This window comes from Coturnix japonica, chromosome 14 (assembly GCF_054131305.1).
Source record: "Coturnix japonica strain WE chromosome 14, WE-NBRP24, whole genome shotgun sequence".
In the NCBI taxonomy this organism is placed as follows: Eukaryota; Metazoa; Chordata; class Aves; order Galliformes; family Phasianidae; genus Coturnix; species Coturnix japonica.
This window is the reverse complement of record NC_140676.1, coordinates 17,574,293-17,593,265: the sequence shown is the minus strand read 5'-3', so window position 1 is coordinate 17,593,265 and position 18,973 is coordinate 17,574,293. Positions and strand designations below refer to the sequence as shown.

Sequence of the window (18,973 nt, the reverse complement as noted above, 5' to 3'; positions counted from 1 at the left end):
CATCAAGAACTGGGAAGTTTCAGAAGTGAATGCTTCACTTTACAGAGTGTTCCTGCACTCAGTGTTTTTATAGGTGCTCAGGGCTTCCACAGGGCTGTGGTTTGTGGCGTGGAGCGAGTTGGGTCCTGGTTCTGGTGCCTGTTTCCATACAGTGTGCACTGCTTCTTGTGGAGCTGCCCAAAGCTATAATCAAACCTGGGATCCCAGGGCCCAGTGTGGAGCTGACAAACAAACATGTTTTGTGCCTTGAAGAGAGCAGTTTGTTGATCCTCAGCGATGAATGCAGAAAAATTTCCTCAGGGAATGGGAAGCAAACATCACCAAAGGTGTAGTGTGTGTTCTGGAAAGACCAGCCAAACCATGTAGTCAGTTAGTTATCTCAAAGGTGCAAGCAGGCTTCTGTAATTGTGTTCACTTGATGTCACCGTACTTCCTCTAAGTTTAAGAAAAGAAGCCTAAGCACATGGCCAGGACTCCAAATGGACAGTGTAGGACTTGATGTGAAGTTCACACAGAGGATCTGACTGTGGTTTTTGCCAGTCACTGTTAAAAGGCTTCTAACAGCCTCACATGAAGTTGTTCTTAGTTGAACTTAAGAACTGCCAACTCATTGCTGAAGTGTTTGTGCATCAGGTGCATTGTGATGGTGCAGCAGGAAACATCTGCAGCTAAATTGATTGCTGTTTGCGCTGCTTTCCAGCATCACCTCACTGTTCTCCCTACCCAATTTACAGCAAGACAATCACCAAAAGATAAGACTTGGGAATAGTAGTAATGGCTTAGAGTTCTGATCCTTTCTCCTCTCCTGGTGTGTATCCAGAGAGTGAGACAGAAGATTTTTATCCACTATAGGAAGCTTTGTGAAGTCACACCTCATTGTGGTAACATTCAGCTCATATGTGGCTGTGCATTCCTTGCCATCACCTTAATGCAAGCAGCTCCCTTGGGAACCATTGCAGTTCCTCTCTTTTAACAACTTCTTCATTTTTCTAACAGTGGTTGAAGAAATGGATTAAGAAGTGTGATGATGACAGTGAAACTTCTAATTGGATTGCAGCAAACACAAAGGTGAGGGGTTTTTTTCTTGTATTTTATATGCACTATCAGATTGAAAGAAGAATGGCAATCCAATTCCTCAGTTCTAGGATTGCTTTTTTCTGTCACGTGTCATGAGGAACAAACATTAAAATACACAGTCAGCGTTTGTTTGAAGTGCAGCTGTAGGTGTTATTGCCTTGAATCAGGTGAGGTTCTTCAGGTTAAATAGGCTTGTTTGTGTGGAGGAGTTGATGGCAGAACCAAAGGAAACTCGGGTTTCAAGTCCTGGGGCTTCTATCTGATACCAATGGCTTCCCTAAACAAATCATTGCCTCACTCCAAGTGTGTGAAATGTGTTAACACCACCTGTGGCTTGACTTGCTGTGATGATTTACATCTGCCTTTAAGTCCCCTGGGCTGGTCTCTTGAGGAGCTGTTCATTTCCGTTGGGCATCATTCCAGATAGAGCCTGGCAGAACAGCTGTTAGGATTTTATTATGTAAATGTCTTCGTTCCAGCTATCTCAACTTTGCATGAAACTTCAGCTTGTCTGTATTTGTTCGATTTGGGAGGAATAAAAGCAAGGGTTGGCACAGCAGGGAGGAAACAAAAGGAGCAGATGCCATCGGGGCCAGGAGCAGACCTGGGACTCATGGTGTAGAAGAAGGTGGGGAGGGTGTTAGGAAATGGCTGCATTGTTTTCTTAGCTCTGTTGTGTAACTGGTCACTGGTATTGTTTGCAGTGGCGCTGCTTCTTTCTGGGGCTGGCTGTGTGTTTTTCATTGAGCTGGAATGTTGTATTATGGTGAAAGCAGAAACACCCATTGGTGTGTTGCACATTTAAAATGCTGAAGTTGTGCAGTCTGTTGTTTTTTTTCTGTTTCATGGGCTGATATTTGTGCGGTCCCTGCTTGGAGGCTGAGTGTTGCTCAATAAAAGGACGTGGCTTTTTCAGGGAATAATTTGCTCAGAGATGAACTGTAGCTCCAGAACTAAATCACATTTATACAGAGTTAGTTTAGTCTTCAGGTACTGGCTATGCTAAACCTGAGGAAGAAGGGCCAAGTAACTTGGAAGGGGTTGAATATGCATGCAGCTTTTTTAGCCTTGGGACCCAAATGTTTGGAATATTGCCATGTTGCAGCCTTATTTTTCATGTGACTAAACCCTGGGGGTCAGGTGAGTATCTGCAGCCCTCAGGGTGTTACTGGTCATAGCTTTAAGGGCTCTCCATCCCATCATTTTAAAATCAGCATCTAGACTTGGCCATCAAGGAGCCATGCTAGCAGTATTTAAAGCATAGTTTGGAAGTAGGATTGAATGTCAGCAGTAATAACTGTTTTTGTGGGAAACACCCATCCAGAGGAGAGCAAAGAGAGGAAATGAATGTGGCCGAGCCATGCTGGCATCAGCCCAGCTTATCTGTTAGTTCCTGTAGTCTGGTGTCAGTGGCAGAGGAGCTGTTGCCCTTGAACATCCCTGTCTAAGTTACTTCCTCTAATCTGTACAAGATAGAAGAAAATGCTTTAGAGCCCAGATGCATTGAGTTTCTTAGCTTTGAAAAACCTAGAAGGGAATTGGATCAGGCACTGTCAGATTTCAGACACCATTTTCAGTATGTTTCTATTGCTCCTGCTGTCTCAATTTTTGGCGTTTTTCAAGTTCTCTGAGTGTGGCCCTGAGCTGCAGTCCTGTCCCATGCACTCTCTGTTCAGAGAATGCTTCCCAGCGTACCATGGGAGAGGTGGAACTAAAAATACTAGCCTTCCTGGAACACGTGTGCTTGAAGTTTGGGTAATCCTTTGCAACAGGAGAGCAGGAGATGGGTTTATTCCACCTTGCCTCGGGAGACAGAAAAGGGGGTAACGTCAGGCAGTTGTTGTATGAGAGAGTAGCAAGTTGTTCTGAATTGGTTTCTGTTCACAAACAAGTGACACAAGGCGTTTTTTTTAAATGAGTTTTGTGCAGTGATCTGAATGAGAAATGAGTTTGAGGAGTGAGTTTTGTGGTCTCCGTTGTAAGTTGGATATTGCAGTATTTGTTCTTAGGAGGCCTCTACATGAACTTTTTTCTGCCTATACAAGAGAGAGCAGCTCTTGAAGTAGCGTGGGCTGTAGTCAATGGCCTTGTACAAAGATGCGCTACATTCACATGGGAGATCTGTAGAAGTAAATTAAGATTCATGCCATTACAAGTGTTATCAAGCCTTTAATTCTCAGTCTTTTTCAGACAAAAGGGTTGACTTGTTCAAGGTTTTGTGTGTTTCATTTTCTCACTTTGTTATACATGCTTGGTTCTTAAATAGTTGCTTTCCTGGATAAACTAGGCAGGTTTCTGGTGCTGTGTGGTTCCTGTGGCATTGGGATCAAAGAAACCTTGCAGATCAACTATGGTTGAACCTTCAAAAGATGAATGAAGGAAAACACAGATTTTGGATTTCTGTGTGTATATTGGGCTTGTAAAGTGTATCTGGAAAGGAGCCTAGGAGGAAGAAGGGGAACAAAACAACTGGAATAGGGGTTTTGAAGTGGATTTTTCCTCTATTAGTCTTTCAGCATCTTTGAGTATTAAGGGAAGAAGAAGAAAGATGTTAGCAATCTGGTCTTCACCCAAGGCGCTGCTTTTTTGTTGCAAAATTAAATTGATGGTAATGAAAGTTGTTGATCTGATACTAGAAGTGCCCCTGCCTTACTGCTTTTGGCTCCTGGCACGTCACCATCTCATTATCTTCTGGGCTAGATGGGACTTGAGCATCTGATGCATAAAACAAGCAGTTTTTTTTCTTCCTCCTTCACAAAAACTGTTGGGCTTTTTTATCTCCCGAGAGATTATAATGGCACGAACCCATTTCTCTTTTCAGGTCACTTTTAATGCCTGAACATGTATTCTCACTGTACTTTCTGGAAGTCCTGCATTTGTTCTAACACGGGGAAATCCTGGCAGCCAGCTGGATCCTCCCTGGGCACCAGCAGCTAACTTTGTTCTTTCATTTCTCGCCAGCGTGATATTATGCCAGAACCACAAGCAACATTTTCCCCATCTTTCCTCTCAGCTGAGCTGCTTTGCTCCCCAGTTCTAGGTGCTGTCACAGTGCACAGTTTTGTACTAACTGTAATTAAGATCAGTAGTGGATTTTGTTGTACTGCTTCAAGAAATCTGTGTGGCATTGAGGATTCATCTTCTAGAGTAGATTGTAGGTGAAGGTGTTGATGTGCACCACTTGCCTCTGGGAGCCCTGGAGAGGGCTAATCTGTTTCTCCTGCACTGACATAAGAAATGTGTTTCTATTTAGTCTCCTGTTTGCAAAGTAGCTTGTCATGTTTTATGGACATGTAGCTTTTTATGACAAAGTAGAGGTTGTTCTCCTCTGTTAAGTTTGCCTGGGCTTTTGTTTCAAAGTGCAGTGTGTGAGCGCAACACCAAATCGTTTGGGGTGGAACAGTGTTAATGAGGTCGCTTCTGCATCATGATATGATAGATAATGTGCAGAATACTCTGCTGGTTGAGTAATTTGATTTGCTGGCAGTTATTTTGTTGCGTGGCTGTAATTCTCAGAAGATCTGCCTTCCCCGTCTTCCTCATGTATAAATCTTCCTCATTCATTTAATTATTGGCTTGAGTAGTTGCTGCTTTTTTCTTTCTGCTGCTCTTTGGCCTTTCTTTTGCATGTTCTTCTCTCATTGCTTTTCCTTAATTTTTAATTATGTTCAACTATGGTAAGCGAATCAAGCGGGGATTTTTCACAGTTTTAACAGGTTAAGCTAAACTTGAGTCCTGGTGTTTGTGCAGGACTGGAAGAGTGAGAGGGGCTGCCTGGAGCAGGGAAGCAGGCAGTGTGGTGTACTGGGTACTGTCTCTTCTGTGGGAACCACAAAACTGTGTTAATTAATTGGGAACGAGCTTACCTGACTGGACCTTCATCCTATGGACAGCCCAGTGGAACTAGTGTGAGAGGGCTTGCAAAGGAGCCACTGCACTTCATTTACTGCTTGTAGCTGGATAAGCATTAGTGGTAGGAAAGAAAGCAGGGTTGTTTTCTTTCTGTGCTTGCTTGCTGTTCAGACCTGTCAAAACACCTAGCCAAAAAAGCCCTGGACCAAACAAAATAACCAGCCAGCTTGCATGCAATGTATTTCAATGCACAAGAACAAGGGTAGCTGCAGAAAGAAGCCTTCATCAAACTCCTGGAGGTGTTCTGCTCCCAGTCCTGGGGAATCTCATCTACTTGACAAACCCAGGTTAGGAACCTGATCCTCTTGCTTGGGGTGCGACCTGCTGATGAGATGGAGTGCTGCTCTTCTCTGCTGGCAGGATGGATGGGAGAGAAGCACTCTCCAGTCAAGAGCCCTAATAGCATGATGGCTCCCTTCAAAGGAATGGCTGCGCCTTTGTTCAAGAAAACCCTGTTGGTTGTGTGGGATGTCATGTGTTTCTGCTGCCCAGTTCTTTATTCTCCCTCTTAAGAGCAGGCAGGAGGAGCAGAGTAAGGCTTGGAGAAGACAGAAATGATACCATCATTGAAGAGAGGAGAATCATTTAGTAGTTTGGGCTGAAAGGCTCCTCTGGATGTCATCTTGCTCAGCCCTTCACCTCACATAAAGGCTAACCTCAGCGTTAGGTCAAGCTGTACTAATGAGACTTGAGCTTTGCAATCATTAGGAAGGAAAAGTAGCTCAAAACACTTGAACTGTGTTGGCCAAAAAAGTAGTTGTGATCTTTCATGAGACCATCTTCTCCCTTGCCTGTCTTCCCCTTGTAACATATTTGCCCTGTGGGATGAGTCGCTTCTAGTCCATGTTGGTCTCTTGCTCCTTTTGAGTTATGTTCTGAGCACTTCAGTGTGCAAATTCTAATGTCTCTTACAGTATAAATAAGCAAGGTTGTATGCAAATCTTGCTCATGGTGATACTTGAGACACCTGCAGTGAGGATACAGGACTATTGGATTGTGTCCTCCATAAAAGTAGCAGTTGCAGACTGATTAAATGTGTTAACTACCTCCTTTACTAAGAATGATCAATACTGAATGTTGGGATGGAAAATCACACTCTTGGTGTCTCCTCTGGTTAGCAAAAGGTAATGATGTGTTCCTGACTGGTGCATCTGCATTGTGTTACCATGAGTGAAGTGCTACAGGGACAGGAAGGAGTGATAGAAAAGCACAGCTGCCTTCCTTTGCTTCTAGGGGCAGCTCAGTGATTTGCTTTCTTTTGCTGTTCAGGCTTTGTGTGTTTAGTAGGATAATATGGAAATCTTTTCTTTTTAGTGTTCTACTTGAGCTGAAGATTGTTTTAGGAAGTGGCCACATTCTGCAGCTGTGTGAGAGTGGTATTTAAAAGCAAACAAAAACAACCTATTTCCCAAAGATTTCCCTGTGCAGCGCTGCTCTTTGATGTATCCTCCTACCTGGCAGAGGCCTTCTACCTGAAAAGGAAAAGCCCCACGTGGGCTTTTGTAGAAAAGCCTTCAGTGAGGTGTCACGTGAAGAGGAAAAAAGGAGCCTGACAGGAAATGTAGAAATGCCCTGGGAGGAGAATCGTCTTTTTAACTGACAGAAGCTTCTTTAAAGCACCATAGATTGTTACTGCTAGTTTTTGGATACTTCTGGGATGACGTTTTACAACTGCAGGTGTCTCAGATTGATGGCAGCGTGGTACCAGCTCACTGTTAAGCTTGTTTCAGGCTTGAGTGCTGCAGTGAACCAAACACTTGACAGTGAGGAAAGCCAGATGCCTTCCCCTGGGCAATTATGGATCATCAATCAGTACTACTGTAATTTTGGAGGAGGTTGTGAAAACAACCCATCCAGTTCATTGCTAAGGATGCGCCATAGCAGCATAGGTGAAATGTGTTGTTCCTTAGAGGTTTAGGTTGGTCTGGGGCTTTTTTGTTTGCTCTCTGGCAGCTCTGAGTTTGGTATTAAAGGCGTGACTTGAAATAAGATCTTAATGATCAAAGAGAAAAAGCAAATCAGGTGTTTCACTTGATATGCCATTTCTTGCTACTATGGGAACCCTTCTGACTTTAGGAGGTGGTTAAGGGGTACAGTGCCTAAAAGTCCCAGGACTAAACGTATTTTGCTTCCCCTGCTAACTGTGTGTTGTCTACTGCCAACAGGAATGCCCAAAATGCCACGTCACCATTGAGAAGGATGGGGGCTGCAACCACATGGTCTGTCGGAACCAGAACTGCAAAGCTGAGTTCTGCTGGGTGTGCCTGGGCCCCTGGGAGCCTCATGGGTCTGCCTGGTGAGTTTGGAAGTGGGTCTTGTGGGGAGGTGAGGAAGCCATGAGGAAAAAGAGCATTTGCTTGAACTGAAATCTGGCATCTGTGTCGCTGTTACAGGTACAACTGCAATCGTTACAATGAGGATGATGCAAAGGCAGCAAGGGATGCGCAGGAGGTGAGTCCATAGCCTTCAGTGGTAAGGAAAATCAACTCTGTGCCATTCTTTTGGGCTTTCTGTAAACCTAGATATCAGCCCTGAGGAATTTCCTGGATTTGGGCATGAATCCAGAAGTCACCAGCAGCGTTGGATTCTTGCCTTGTGTGTGGTTCAAAATCACTTTAGCCCAGTTTAAGGAACATGGTAACTCAGCTGTTATCTGTCATGCTGCCTTGTCTGTTTTATGCTCTATGCATGAAGTCATCGTAATGCTGCAGGTCCAACAGCAATCCCAGCACCCTTAGGAAAATGCTCTTCACTGCAGAGTTCTTAATGCTAATCCTGAAGTGTTTAAGCACAGCAAGACTTTTTGAATTTATGTAGCATAGACTTCAGTTATTCCAATAATTATACTTGGGAGATGTGACATAAGGAGAAATTGAGAGTGAAGCTGCAGCTTCATTGAACTGCTTTGCGAATATGGCCAGCACAGCCAAAACCCCTGCTAACTTTTAATGGGGAGGAATTGCACGCTGTGTGCTGCAGCTTGCAGAAATCATTTCCTGCATTGCTGTTGAAGTACCGTTACAGCCAAGAACCCAAGTATTTCCTGCAGCCCCACCTCCTGCAGATAGGGATGACTCGGCCTGATGCATGCTACCTTTGTACAGACTCTGTGCAAGTTGAACCATGCCCATGTTGTCCTTGTTCTCAGCTGATCTGTCAGTGAGAAGAAAATGAGATTAATGACTGTGTATTGAGTCATCTTGGATCTCTTGTACTGCCTAGCATGTGGCATCTTCCCCTGCCCTGTAATCGACGTGCCTAGGCAACCTAAGGTTGCCCTCTTAACACAACCACCATAAATGTTTAATTAGAGTTCCTTAGTAGCCAAAAAAGGAAAATCTGATTCTGGCTGTTTGTCATGACACTGGAAGCATTTAAGTCCTTGTAACTTGAGATGGGTGGCTGAAATTAAAAACAATTCAGGCTTCAGCAGTGTGATTCTAATTATTTTTGAGGCTGGGAGTGAAGATGCTGCAGCTGTGCTGGGAAGTCCACCACATGACAGCAAGCTGCAGTGGGTCTGGGCCCTCCTTTGGGCACAGTGTGAGGGTTAACAGTGCTGCACAACGTTGGCCAACGTGAGAGGAGAGGAAACTTCTTTGGAGAGGAAGCTTATTCTTAGTGTCAGGAAGAGCCTTGTGAAGGGCTTACTTCTCTCATAGCCATTACTTTGTTTTAACCATTCGTTTTCTTTTTTCCTAATGGGAATTAACACAGAGATCCAGAGCAGCCCTGCAGAGGTACCTGTTCTACTGCAACCGCTATATGAACCACATGCAGAGCCTGCGCTTTGAGCACAAGCTCTATGCTCAGGTGAAGCAGAAGATGGAGGAAATGCAGCAGCACAACATGTCGTGGATTGAGGTGCAGTTCCTGAAGAAAGCAGTCGACGTCCTCTGCCAGTGTCGTGCCACACTCATGTACACTTACGTCTTTGCCTTCTACCTCAAAAAGAATAATCAGTCCATTATCTTTGAGGTAGGAGAAAACATGGTTACCAGGAGCTCAGAGAACAGAGATGAGTGAAATAGGGGTTCTCAGGAGAAAGGGTTGTCTCCATCCGTGTGGAAGTCTTCTGAATTCTCTGTTTGTGGTATAGCAGCCCTGCTTGGCATCGTGTAGGTGCTCTGCTGGCAGAGCTACAAGTTGCCACACTCTGAAACAAGAAAAAGGGTCAAGTTTCTGGCTTTGAACTGACAAAGATTTAAACGATCTGCTTTGCAGGTGAAACTGTATTAGCCTTTTAATTCGGAACAGTCCTTTGGTGGCACAACCTAAGCAGAAGGCATCTGTGCTGCGTGCAGAAGTACTGAGCAGCAGCCCAAGCTGTGCTCTGATGCTGCAGCGCTTGGACTAGGAGTCAGCAGAGGCTTTGCCAGTGCTGAGGACAAACAAGTAGACAAGGGGCACAATGGGAGATAATATGGCCTGTACCACACTGTACTGCTAGTAAGGAAAAGACATTTCAGGCTTGCCAGGATATTCCAGATTGAGAAAGACCTAAAACTTGCTGGTGAATACGCAGATTCTGTTCTGATCAAAGGAAGAAATTTCTTCTCTTTCATTCATGGTTCTTAGAGCAGGTTGCTTGAGTATGATGCAGTTTCGCTCATCCTGTTTTTTCTTTCATTTGGACTGATGAAAGGAATTTCTTCCTCCTAAAAATACTTTATTTTCCTCCTGTCTTTGCAGAATAACCAAGCAGACTTAGAGAATGCTACAGAGGTGCTTTCTGGGTACCTTGAGCGAGATATCTCCCAGGATTCACTGCAAGACATAAAGCAGAAAGTACAGGATAAGTACAGGTTTGTTCCTGAACAGCTATCTCAAAGCTGCCCTACCTACTGTATTGTCATCCCCTGTGGTGTGCTGTGGTATGTTAACTCTCCAAGTTGGTGTTTTCTCCAGTCGTGTCCCTGGGAAGCTGCTTGATGTCAGCCTCCCACTGTGCTCTGCGATCCTCAGCCTGCCCCTGAGCCTCTGGCTCAGCCATGGTAGTAGCCATGCCCTGTGCCAGCCCCTGATGTCTGCTGACCAAAAGCAATGGTTCTTCATGCACTGAGCTGAGGAGTGGCCAGGGCTGAGGCAGACCTGCATAGGCAGGTCTAGGAAGAACAAGGAGTGACTTTGTAATTCCCAACCCACAGTTTTGGCCTAGGTCAAATTGCTGTAAGAAGGCAGTCAGCTCTTTCCATTGTCTGTTGAGTCTGCTTGCACAGCATGTCCCTGGAGCGAGAAAGCGAGTGCAGAAAAGCTGTACTGAGGAAAAGGGAGAGAAAGCAGCCTGATCAGCTCAGGAGGAGAGCAGGAGAGCTGGGGCCCAGGTGATACAAGTGCCAGTGCTCTTTGTAGTCCTGGGGGAATCGCTTTTGCGCAGTGGAAAAATACAAAGCTGTAAAATGTGGATGAGTCACAGGATTATGACCTTTTTTTGTGAGGCGTTTTGCCAAAGTCACCAAATATCTTGCATCTAGCTTGGGGAAGAAACATGCCAATGTGGCCAAAGCTGTAGTGATGAAGGGAACGTGAGGGCTGGAAGCAGCTGTTAGCCTGTGGTGGGCTGGTGGATTATTCAGCTGTGCAGGGTAGCAGCTCAGCTGGCAGTGCACAAGGCTCACCGACCTTTGGAGGCATTTGATGCATGGCTGTTAAGTTAGGTTGGCCTTTTGCTTTACATCCTGTGAAACTGAATGGTCTTCTAGGAATGATTATGGCTATCCAGAAGAAATCAGAGCGTAGTATAGCTTGCATTGCCTGAAAACAGAGTCCCAAGTCTGCCCTTGTATTTCTGGGAAGCCTGTGTGTATCTGTCAAGCCTGTGCAGGTCTCAGTTAACTAGTTTGGTTGTGTCTTAAATCATGTTCTGCACAGTGCTCTTTGGAATAATGATGCAAGATTGGGATGAAGGATGTTACTGAGGTGGGCAGGTGGGGTTCAAAGAACTGGGAAGCGCATCTCTTACTTTCAAAAGTGCTTCTAGAAAACAGGATTAAACCCCAATTGCTACAAAAGGACTGAAGCTGGGGAAGCAGGAGCTGTGCATGTTGGCTATCACATGCTTTGTTAAATCAATGGGACTTTGTGTGTGCTGCTGCAGCAGCTGATAGCAGGGGGAAGAGACAGCGGTTCTATGCAGATAAATCTGTCCCACCCGATCAGGTACTAAGCACTGACAGTGTTAGAGCTGCTCGTTTATAGTTTGTTCCTGGAGCCTGAATACTTTAAATGTTTCTCTGCTTTTATTGGTTTAGTTGGCTAACACATTTGAAATGAACATGGCACCTTTTGATATGTTCCTATGAAATCCCTTTTTCCTCGCTGTCATCCTTTCTGGTAGGACTGTACCTAAATCTGGAGTCTGCAAATAAAAATTGGCAGCTCTATCAGTTGAAACAAGTGTAGGTGTAAGGAGACTGCAAGGCACTGGAGTTAGGGTGGATGAAGCTTCTTCTCCAGCCAGGCCATCTCCTTCCCATAGCCTGCTCTCAGTGCTTGGCCACTTCCATTGGGAATCAAGCAGGGTCAGCATTCCCAAGATTTTGCCCGTCCTGCTCTGGGTTTGTTGTGTGCCAGCACAGCTCTGGGGGAGCTCTGTCTCATTTCAGGTGTCACTGCTGAACTGTGCTTTGGTAGCAGCTGCCACTTCTTCATTTTTCAGTTATTAAAGGGATCTCTGAGCCCTTGGGACTTAGGGGATGCTTTTGCATAGGAAACTCTACATTTGCATGATGTTTTTTCAACCAGGGACCTGGAGTGAGTGACTGGAGTAACTGAAGTCTTAATTAGCGCTGTTAACCGGCTACAAATATAAAGCCCTTCTCAGGGGATAGCCCCTTTTGGAAGCAAGGCTTAATTTAGGTTTGCATTACTCAATGCTGGGGAAGAACTGTGCCTCCTAACCCGCTTTCTCTGTGCTGTTCCCCTCCGCTGCAGATACTGCGAGAGTCGACGAAGGGTTTTGTTGCAGCACGTGCATGAAGGCTACGAGAAGGACCTGTGGGAGTACATTGAGGACTGAGCCTGGCCCCGCATAAAACGAACTCTGAACCTTTTACCATCTAGAGCGCCCGTGCGATAACAATAAAAACACACACAAGGCACTACGCCTGTTACACCGCTGGTCTGTAGAACCGGGATTCTGTTTTGTTAACAGAAAATTTAAGTAAATTATATTGTAATAAAAAAGAGGTAGATAAACCATTGTACAACAGTATTCTAGGCGGCCAATAAGAGTGTGACAGACTCACAAAAAAAAAAAGCAACCCTCCAACTTTAACTTGTAACGTAGCTTCATTTTCCAAGCGACTCCTTTTTCTTTTCTATCTTTCTTTTCCTGTGTGTAGTACAGATGAAATTTAAACCAGTTTCTTGACACTGCTTTTCATGTCCAAACCAGCCATTTTGATGTACTTTGGTAAGGGGGGGGGATGCCTCCCGCCCCCCTCCTCCTCTCTGCCCCTCCCTCCCCCCCAGTACACGGATGAATGTTGATTGGCTCCTTGTAAAGATGATGTTTGGGGAGGGGAGGAGGGGGGTACACAGCAAGGAAAAAAAACCTTTGTATATGACTTTTAAAACAGAAAAAAAAAAAAAGAAAAAAGAGGACAACACAGTATTTTTCAAAGTTGTATATAGCGCATATGCATGGACAAAGAGCAAGCGTGGCACGTGTTTGCATAATGTTTAATTACAAAAAAATATTTATTCTTTAAAAATCTTCAAGATTATGTCTATTTGCTGTGCATTTTCTTTCAGTTGGATTTTTCACTTATATTATTTCCCCCCTCTTGTTCTGTTTTTCGCTGGGATGGGGTGGGCGAAGCGTGTGCTGCTGCAGTGACTGTTGTTGGAGGCTTTCAGCAGGCGAGTCGGAGTTCTCCTCTTGGTGCAGTTCCTTTCTGTCCGTCGTTCTGTGCGTACCCAGTGCTGGCGGTGGCCCCGTCGTTGCCATTCAGGATGCTTTGCCTCCTCCCCTGTTTTTTCTCCCCACATTGGTTCTGCCTGACCTGCCCCAGTCCAACTGTGCTGCTCCACCTGCACACGCAGGACACGCGCTCTCATCCTGGAGGAGCTGTGTGTGAGTGTGTGTGCGAGTGTGTGCGTGCACGCATGTGGTTAGAGTTGTTTTCTTATTTCTCTGAATTCCAAGGCAGGAAAAGGAGGGGGATTTTGCACCACTTCTCCAAAGACTTATGGCAAGATTTCGGCTGTGGATCTCCTCTCCCATCCCCTCTCATCTGTCCAATGGAGCGTTCCTTGCTGTTAAGTTTCACTTACATTATAACGAGTCGTAACGTTGAAAAGGAGAGATGATGGAATTGTCTTTGTGTTTGTTTCGGGCTCAGTTACCGGGCACGGGGTCCCGGCAACTCTTTAACACTCCATCTAGCGCAGTAGAAACTGAAATTGAGAGGGTATTTTTCAATTAAAAGGGGAAAGAACTAATGAGCTATAGCTGCTGAGTCCATTTTTATGATTTCTGTAACAAGAGCTATGTTAAAGTAAACAATTGGTGGTGGTTTTATTAAATCTACTCCTGTATAGGAACTCCTCCTGTGGTATTTTTCGCCAGGCCTCGAGCTCTGTGCGGCCTCCGGGGGGAGGAGGGGCCGAGGGCGGCTCCGCAGAGCAGGGCCGGCTCCGGGGGAGGCCTGAAGCGCCGCCATGTTGCGCTGCGGGCCGCGCCCGGCCTGCTGCCCTCGGAACGGCGCCGGGCGAGGGGGGGAGGGCACGCGGGGCTCCGGGGCTGCCCGTGTCGGTCGGAGCGCTCCCGTACAGCGCGGCGTGCGAGGACGGGGGGAAACCGCCGCTGTTCTGAGCGCAGGCGGCGCTTCACCGAGGAACAACCGCCCCCTCCGTGCCGCCCGGCCCGGCGCCGCCCTCCGCTCCCCTCACGGCCGCGCCTTCCCGCCTTGCGCCGCCCCGCCGCCATGGCAACCGCGCTCCTCCCGCCGCCATGGCGGAGCCGCAGGCCGGGCCGGTGAGCTGAGGGGATGGGGGGGGGGCTGCGCTGGGTGCGCCTTCCTTTGGCCTCTGTTCGCTTTGCCTATGTTGGCGGCATCACCGTCCCCCCAAAAACAAACAAACAAAGTCTTCGCTGTGTAACCGAGCTGCTCGTTGACAGCGGTGGGAGCCGTGCCGCTGAGGTAACGTTGTGCTTCTCTCTCCTCAGGTTTCTTCGTCGCCAGTGGTGGCGGGACCGTCAAAACCCCATCCTAAAAGAGGTGGGTTTTAAGTTCTGGTTGTGCTTATCGGGCAGGTTGGTCTTAAGATTTCTTCTTAGAAGAAATCTAGCAAGGATTAACTGCTCACTGGGAAAAATGAGGCAATCGTCATGTAGGATGGCTCGGGTTGGAATGGACTGTAAAGATCACGGAGCTCAGGCTGCCCGGGGTCCACCCGTGTCCGTGTCCCTTCCAGGGATGTCACTCACCGCCTCTGGGCTAATGGTGTCTTCCTCACACCTCACCTCCAGGTCCCCCCTGTTAGTTTAACGTCATTCCCCCTTGTCCTATCTATCACTACCTGCCTGTGTACGAAGTTGCTTTCCCTCCTGCTTACAGTCTCCCTATAAATACTGGCAGGCTGCACTGAGGTCTCCCTGCAGCCTTCTCTTCTCCAGGCTGAACACCCCCAGCTCCTCAGCCCGTCTCCATACAGAGGTGCTGCAGCCCTCGGAGCATCTCCGTGCCCTCCTCTGGCCCCGCTCCAGCAGCTCCACACCCTTCCTGTGCTGGGACCCCAGGTCTGGGCACAGTGAGGGCAGAGCAGAGGGGGCAGTGTCCTCCCTGCCCGCTGCCAGCCCTCTGTTGGTGCAGCACAGGATGCTGTTGGCTTTCCAGGCCCCAAATGGACACTGCTGCCTCGTGTGCGGCTTTTCATCCAACAGAAGTGCTTTTTTTCTAGGGTCTGTGAAGTCACTAGCTTGGTGCTGTTGCTGGCTAACTTACAGAATACTTCTTACAACCTGAGAGACTTTTATTGCATACATAGTTCCTGGGTTGTTAATGGATTTGATCTTCATTTATCTTTTTAAATAAAGAATGGCTTTGTACTTTCAGGTTCAGTTAATACTTTTACTACAATACAAATTGATTGACTCCATAGTGAGATGCCTTGTGTCCATCCTTCTCTATACAGATGATGATTCTGGTCCCCTCGTACCCCGTAACCCCACATCATTGCTTCTCATACAGGTCAGACCAGTGATGTTTGCAGGCTGTGCCTTCTGCCTGTATTTCAGGACACTGTGTGTCTTCAGTTCTCTAAGGCAGCTCCAAGACTGGTGGTGTTTGTGAGGGGATGGGCTATCACTGCCACGCTGCTTCCTGGCTCTATTAAGTCAACTCTGCATAATTCATGAGTGAATGGAATTGCTGAGCAAGAAAGATGGGGCCATCAACCTTCCAAACAAGCAGCAGGGGTGCACTGCATGGAAGCTGCCTTCCCTCTGTCTGCGTGCTTGTTAAACTCTCCAAGCCTTCCTGCTTTTAAGTGTGCGCAGCTTAATATTGATCATTTGGGAGGGTGAGATGAGACAGTTGTGCCTTTCTTAACAGGACCATTTTGCAGATCTTGCTGTTTGACAAAACATTACTTGTGGCTGTTGTGGAGGAGCTTTCTCTCATCATTTGGCATTTTGCATTGCAAGCCTGAAACCAAGCTGGATGCTTCTTTAGGTCACCAGCATTCCTTGGGGTTTTAAGGCTGCGTGGAAGAATTGCTCTGCTCTCTCCACCACGTGACGTGCCTTCCCCATCCTTGGTTTGGTATCAGTGTTCATACAGCTGTGTGCCAGAGGGAAACAGCTAGCAAATGGAATCCAGTACTTAGTGTCCGCTGGTCTCCCTTATGTGCCAATGTGATTCTTCAGGCAAAATTAACTATCACAAAGACAAAAAGTCTAGCCTGGAACTTGTGATTATGTCAGTGTCCCAAGTTAAACCCAGGCATCTCCGGTACGTGGAGCAACCGTGGCGGTTCTTAAATGAAAGGGCTTGGCGACCTTTGCCATTAAGTATTTGACTGTGCTGCCTTCTGTGCACTGGGCAAAAGCTGGTCTGAGCTGCTGGGTAATCCCTGGGAAATGAGGGCAGCAGCGAGATCTGCCATAGGGAGTGATGTAACAGTGTCCTCTGCCTGTGAGTGTGAGCTGGGGGCATGTCAGAGAGGAGGAGGAGAAGCGATGAATAAGAGCCGTGCTGTCTGTTCTGTGGGGATCTGGGCATCCCTTACCTGGGGGAGCTTTTAAGATGATTCTTTGTAGGATTTCTGATTGAAGTCTCTCCCTGCATCACGATGTGAAGGAGCCAGGCAGATCCGCGTCTGTTGTTTTTGTTCAGAAGAGTGCTGCTAAATTTACTCTAAACTGACATTTTGGAGCACCGAATGGTAATTTGTCTGTTGCAGCAATTTGCCTTTTTAATTTGTGCTGTGGGGATGCGAGAGAGATTGTGAAACCAGCACGAACACAGGCGGGTTGGTCAGATGTGAAGTCACTATGAGGTGACAGCTTATGTCCCTCTGCAGAAAGTTTGGTACAGGTTGAGTTTGTGCCTGAACAGAGCACGTGTTACAATAACCAGTGACATCTCTGTATATCAATGAGGTAGAGTGTGGCCAAGGCACTGCTGGAGTCCTAACGTGAATTGTCACCATGGTTAATCCAGGTTGGTGCAGCTTGTCTGTGTTTGCATTAGGAAGGAGTGTTCATCTCCTGGATGCATTTTAAATTCATTGGGTATTTTCCAGAACGCTTTGCTGGTTTGAATTGAACCAGCACGTCTCCCATCCTTCCTCTTTCCTTTTGCCACACAGGCAGCCAAGTCAGCTTGCACTGATAGTGCTGTGCTGGAGAAAGCTCTTTTATATGGTGGATGTTTTTGATCTCGCTGTGTCATGAAAAATTCTATTTAGAAAGGCAGTTCTGGGCTCTTGTGTTAGCTTAGTAATGGTTCAGGGGTGAGTGGGGCAGTTCTTAATGTATTTGGGTTTCTACACAAATATTAGATCTTAGTTTTTGTGAGATCCATTTTGGAGACGTGGAGTGAACAATGCTGTCTGAATGCATCCGTGGCAGTGTTCTGCTTGACCTGTTTGGGTGCTGCTGAGGATGGCAGAGCACAGCAGAAGGGAGGAGCGCTGTGTGCCCGCTCAGCTCTGCCTGCAGGGCGTTTGAACAGAGCATGGCTTCACATCACAGCACTTCTGCACAACCCGCCGGCTGTCGGGCTGCTTCCAGGCTTGGGAAGCTGCATCTCCTTTGCTGTCCTGGGTGGGTTCCGCTTCTGTCTTGTGTAGTTACAGTGTCACCAGCCAGGATGTCTTGTGAGCCTCCAGAAGGGAGGAGGTGACTCATAGAATGGCTTGGGTTGGAAGGGACCTCAGAGTGAAGTTCTCTCTGATGTTACTGCATAACCTTGCTGACCCAAGGTTAAAGCGGGTGATGAGGTGGGTTTCTCAGTGATAACACCTGGGTGCTCATTGTCAGTGTAAGTTACAGTCAAGTTGATTTAGATCTGGCTATTGTAAGTAAATCAGCAGAGGTGGGGAAGCATATGTTTTAAAGCTGTGGTTTCAGCCCTTTCCCTTGTGCGCTTTTACCCAAGGTGTGGGTAGATGACAAAGATTTGGGGTTTTTGCATCTCACCAGTGTAGTTTCTTTTGTTTCATTGGATTCTGGAATATTCTCATGTGACATTTATTGTCCAGCTGAATCCCAGGGCAGCATTTTGCACTGATAGTGCCGTCCTTTTAGTTTAGGTTCTCATCCTTGAGGGTGAAGATGTAGTCAGTGGGTGCCAGTAACAAATAATTGCATCCCTCCTGCTCCTGCCTGCGTTCTGCTGAGGGGCAGATCTGGGTGGTACCTGATTCATTTCTAAATAATATAGATTAGATGGCAATTTTATCATTGTTCTGAATGAAGATGTGGTATTTTCCTCTATACAAGTGGGTAGTGCTGCTGCTGGTGTTTTTTCATGGTCTGACACAGATGGTTTTTGTTTTGAAGAAACTTGATTGATCATTTTTGGGTAATTAAACTGCACCCAACATTTCACTCCATCCCTTTGGCCTCAGACCAGAAGCTCAGTAACCCCTGTGTCGTAAAGAACTGGAAATGCTGAGGCTGGACTGCGCTGGTGCAGCTCTGCCCCCTTGTGTGTGCACGTTAATATCTGTGCGAGCACCATCTCTGGGATGCAGCACGGTGGGTGTGTTGTTCTCCCTGGACTGTAACATGTAAGCCTGCTGCAAACACAGGCAATGAAAGAAGCACCAGATGTTGTAGTAAGCGGGTACCATCGCAGTGTCATTTGCTGATTTGGTAACTAAGAAATATACAACGCTGGGTTGGGGGCAGCAGGTGGGGGAGGCACAGCTGCAACATACTGCTTGTAGAATCACAGCATCATATCACAGCTTGGATTGGAAGGCACCTCAAGGATCATCCCATTCCATCCCCCCTGCTGCAGGCAGGGCTGCTGGATGCTTGAACAAGCAGGAGATCAAACTGCCCAGCACCCCATGCAGCCTGGCCTTAAATACTTCCAGGGATGGGCATCCACAGCCCCTCTGGGCAGCCTGTGCCAGCACCTCACCACTCAGCTTCCTTTAAAAGCCCCTGGTGCTGGGCAGTGCCTTCTGCATTGTAAAGCATTCAGCCTTGTGTCTGCCCGATGTACTGCTGACGGATGAAATGGCAGCTCCTAGTGGGAGTGTCTAAGAATTAAAGCAGCAACAAACAGCTATCTTGGACATGGAGCTCCAGGCCAGAGCAGATCCCTATTCACTAAGTGGGAAGTTGTATCCGGTGCCACTCCTCTGCCGTCTCCCATCTCAGGATGAGGGGAATTACTCCCCAGGGACACATCTTCCTCTCTGATACCTCTGGACAGCCCAGGCCATCACTCGGATGCCTTAATTTTCAGATGCCTCAATTGTGGGAGGTGCATCCTGCTCGAGAATGGCAGAATTGATGTCT

At 46.9% G+C, this 18,973-nt stretch overlaps 2 protein-coding genes across 8 annotated transcripts in view; both read left to right on the top strand.

Annotated features, from left to right (window-relative positions):
- Positions 1–12,174, top strand: part of ARIH1 (ariadne RBR E3 ubiquitin protein ligase 1) — a 46,423-nt gene extending 34,249 nt beyond the window's left edge. For all 4 annotated transcript variants that reach the window (XM_015872368.3, XM_085515971.1, XM_085515972.1 and 1 more), the window contains 6 exons: positions 997–1,068; positions 7,155–7,285; positions 7,383–7,440; positions 8,707–8,967; positions 9,682–9,794; positions 11,923–12,174. In XM_015872368.3, the coding sequence (XP_015727854.1) occupies positions 997–1,068; positions 7,155–7,285; positions 7,383–7,440; positions 8,707–8,967; positions 9,682–9,794; positions 11,923–12,007 (720 nt within the window). In that variant the 3' untranslated portion in view covers positions 12,008–12,174. The remainder of the gene's footprint in view (positions 1–996; positions 1,069–7,154; positions 7,286–7,382; positions 7,441–8,706; positions 8,968–9,681; positions 9,795–11,922) is intronic.
- A 1,754-nt stretch (positions 12,175–13,928) lies between these two features.
- The window catches only part of BBS4 (Bardet-Biedl syndrome 4), a 28,397-nt gene continuing 23,352 nt past the window's right edge, over positions 13,929–18,973 (top strand). For 2 of the 4 annotated variants that reach the window (XM_085515989.1, XM_015872374.3), the window contains exons 1-2: positions 13,929–13,969; positions 14,162–14,213. Coding sequence is in view for 1 of the 4 variants with exons in the window: in XM_015872374.3 (XP_015727860.1) it covers positions 13,946–13,969; positions 14,162–14,213 (76 nt within the window). In the remaining 3 variants the exon portion in view is untranslated. Of the gene's footprint in view, positions 14,136–14,161; positions 14,214–18,973 lie in introns of all 4 variants that reach the window. The other 2 variants (XM_085515990.1, XM_015872377.3) reach the window with 1 other exon arrangement.